Below are 2,711 nucleotides of genomic sequence, written 5' to 3'. Positions count from 1 at the left end.
GCCACTTGAGCTACAGGCGCCGAGCCAGTTTTTGTATTTTTAATAGAAACGGGTTCTTATTTTTGCTTGGGTTGATCTTGAACTCATGAGCTCAAGCAGTCCACCCACCTCAGCCTCCCAGAGTGCTAGGATTACAGGTATGAGCCACTGCGCCCAGACTTTTATAGACAGAATCTCAAAACAAAAGGTTGCAGTGAGGTAAGCTAACATCACAGCAGTCTAACCTGAGCACCTGAAGTTAGAGTGCTATGATGTTAGTTTACCTCACTGCATCCTCAGTCCTTCTGCCTCAGCCTCCCAGTAGCTGGGACTACAGGTGCCTGCCACAATGCCTGGCTAATTTTTTCTGTTTTTAGTAGAGCCAGGGTCTTATTTTTCCTCAGGCTGGTCTAAGAGATCTTTCTGATTGCGAGAGATCCTTCCACCTCAGCTTCCCAGAATGTTAGGATTATAGGTGTGAGCCACTTTCCCCCACCCTTGATAAATTATTGTTCGCTGTGGACACCCTAGTATGCTACCAAACACTTGATCTTATTCCTTCTATCTAACTGTATTTTTGTACCCATTAACCAGTGCCTCTTTATCTCCCCATCCCCACTATCCTTCCCAAACTCTGACAACCACCATTCTATTCATTGCCTCTGTGAGAACAGTTTTTTTATCCATTATCCTCTAGTTCTGTTATGTTTCTGCAAATGACAAGAGTTCACGCTTTTTGTGGTAGAATACCGCCATGTTTTCTTCTTTTTTGTTTTGTTTTGTTTTACTTCTCACCAGAGTCAAGCTATAAAACCACATTTTCTTTATGGTTTCATCTACTGATATATATTTAAGTTGATTCATTCTCTTGGCTATTGTAAATAGGGCTGCAGTAAACATGAAAGTATAGATAACTCTTTAATATGTTGATTTCTTTTTTTTTTAATAGACTCTTACTTTGTCACCCCTGATAGAGTCCAGTGGCATCATAGCTCACAGCAACCTGAAACTCTTGGGCTCAAGAGATTCTCTTGCTTCAACCTCCTGAGTAGCTGGGACTACAGGTGCCTACTCCATGCCTAGCTATTTTTAGAGACAGGGTCTCACTCCAGCTGTAACTGGCCTCGAACTTGTGAGCTCAGGCAATCCACCCGCCTTGGCCTCCCAGAGCACTAGGATTACAGGCATGAGCCACCATGCCCGGCCATGGTGATTTCTTTTTTTGTTTGTTTGTTTGTTTTTTATTTTTCAGGTTTTTTTTTCTTTTTTTGAGACCGAGTCTCACTGTGTCACCCTCCATAGACTGCCGTGGTATCACAGCTCACAACATCCTTTAACTCTTGGGCTCAAGCAATTCTCTTGCCTCAGCCTTCCAAGTAGATAGGACTACAGGTACCCGCCACAACGCCCAGCTAGATTTCTTTTATTTTATATATATATGCCCAGCTAGAATTGCTGGGTCAGGTGGTAGTTTTTGTTTTTGTTTTTTTTCCTTAGTGCGTGTACTAATTTCAGGTTTTTATTTGTTTTTTATTTAAAAACTGTCAACCTTAATGGTATTAAAGAATATGGAGTAGAGGAAAGCTGGCACTTGGGCTAAGTTGAAAAATCAGGCCAAACTCAGTTGCTGATGCCTATAATCAATAGCACTTTTGAGACAGGAACATCACTTGAAGCCAGGAGTTGGAGACCAGCCTGGGTAACATAGTAAGACACACACACACACACCCCTATCACTACAAAAAAAAATAGAAAAATTAGCCAAGTGTGGTGGCACATGCCTATAAGTCCCAGCTACTCTGGAGGCTGAGGCAGGAGAATTACTTGCATCAGAGAGTTTGAGGTTACAGTGAGCTATAATGCCACTGTTTTCTATCTCAGGCAACAGAATGAAACCCTGTCACAAAAGGAGGGAGTACAAAACTGATGCTTTCCTTTACCTAATGAATTTACTGTCATAGAATAGAGAAAAAGAAAACTGTATTCATTCCCACAAATCTTTGCAAATAATAGAATTCTGATTTATAAAAAGGGAAAAGCCACTTTAAAAACAGACTGTGAGATGTGTTACTGTGAAAGCCTTTATTTTTAATTCAGAGGACTGTCCCATGTTTAGACTTTGTTCTCTAGCAACTCTTACTAAGGAGAAAAATGTAGAGGAGTGGTAAAAAAGAGAGGTTATCTTTTGCCAATTTGAGTTCATCTGACTGAAAAGGATTTTTAGATGTCTTAAACTTTACCCCCACCTCCATATTTGGCTGCATCATTTGAGGTCAAATTGGAAGCAGGGAATTATTTTTATTCAAACTCTTGCTTAGCTCTTAGCTCAACCCTCAAGCTTCTGTATTTTTTTTCTTTCTTTTGTGCAAAGGTGCTCTAGCCAACAAAGTGAAAAGGAAAGACACACTGGCAATGAAGTTGAACCACAGACCCAGTGAACCAGAACTGAACTTGAATATTTGGCCTCATAAAAGCAAGGAGGAGTGGAATGAAATTCGGCACCAGATTGGGAATACACTGATCCGGTAGGCCTTTGCTTAGATTAGCTTGATTTAATTTGATTATGCTGGTATTGTATGTTAGATGTTTACTTTGTGATGGACATTCATTTATTTTTTTGTTTCAATATAATGTTTAAAAATACATATTTCATCTGAAAAAAAAAAAAACATATTGAAGGCGGTGCCTGTGGCTCAGTGGTTAGGGCACTTGCCCCATATACCGAGGGTGGC

The 2,711-nt window shown here is 40.4% G+C and overlaps 1 protein-coding gene across 1 annotated transcript in view; it reads left to right on the top strand.

Moving 5' to 3' along the window:
• The window catches only part of PHACTR4 (phosphatase and actin regulator 4), a 40,952-nt gene that overhangs the window by 19,074 nt on the left and 19,167 nt on the right, over positions 1-2,711 (top strand). The window contains exon 6 of the mRNA XM_003800783.3: positions 2,351-2,504. Within this exon, the coding sequence (XP_003800831.2) occupies positions 2,351-2,504 (154 nt within the window). The remainder of the gene's footprint in view (positions 1-2,350; positions 2,505-2,711) is intronic.

This window comes from Otolemur garnettii, unplaced genomic scaffold, assembly GCF_000181295.1.
Source record: "Otolemur garnettii isolate 467f Iridium unplaced genomic scaffold, OtoGar3 scaffold00184, whole genome shotgun sequence".
Lineage (NCBI taxonomy): Eukaryota > Metazoa > Chordata > Mammalia > Primates > Galagidae > Otolemur > Otolemur garnettii.
The sequence above is the reverse complement of the archived record's forward strand: the minus strand, read 5'-3'. Positions and strand labels throughout refer to the sequence as shown.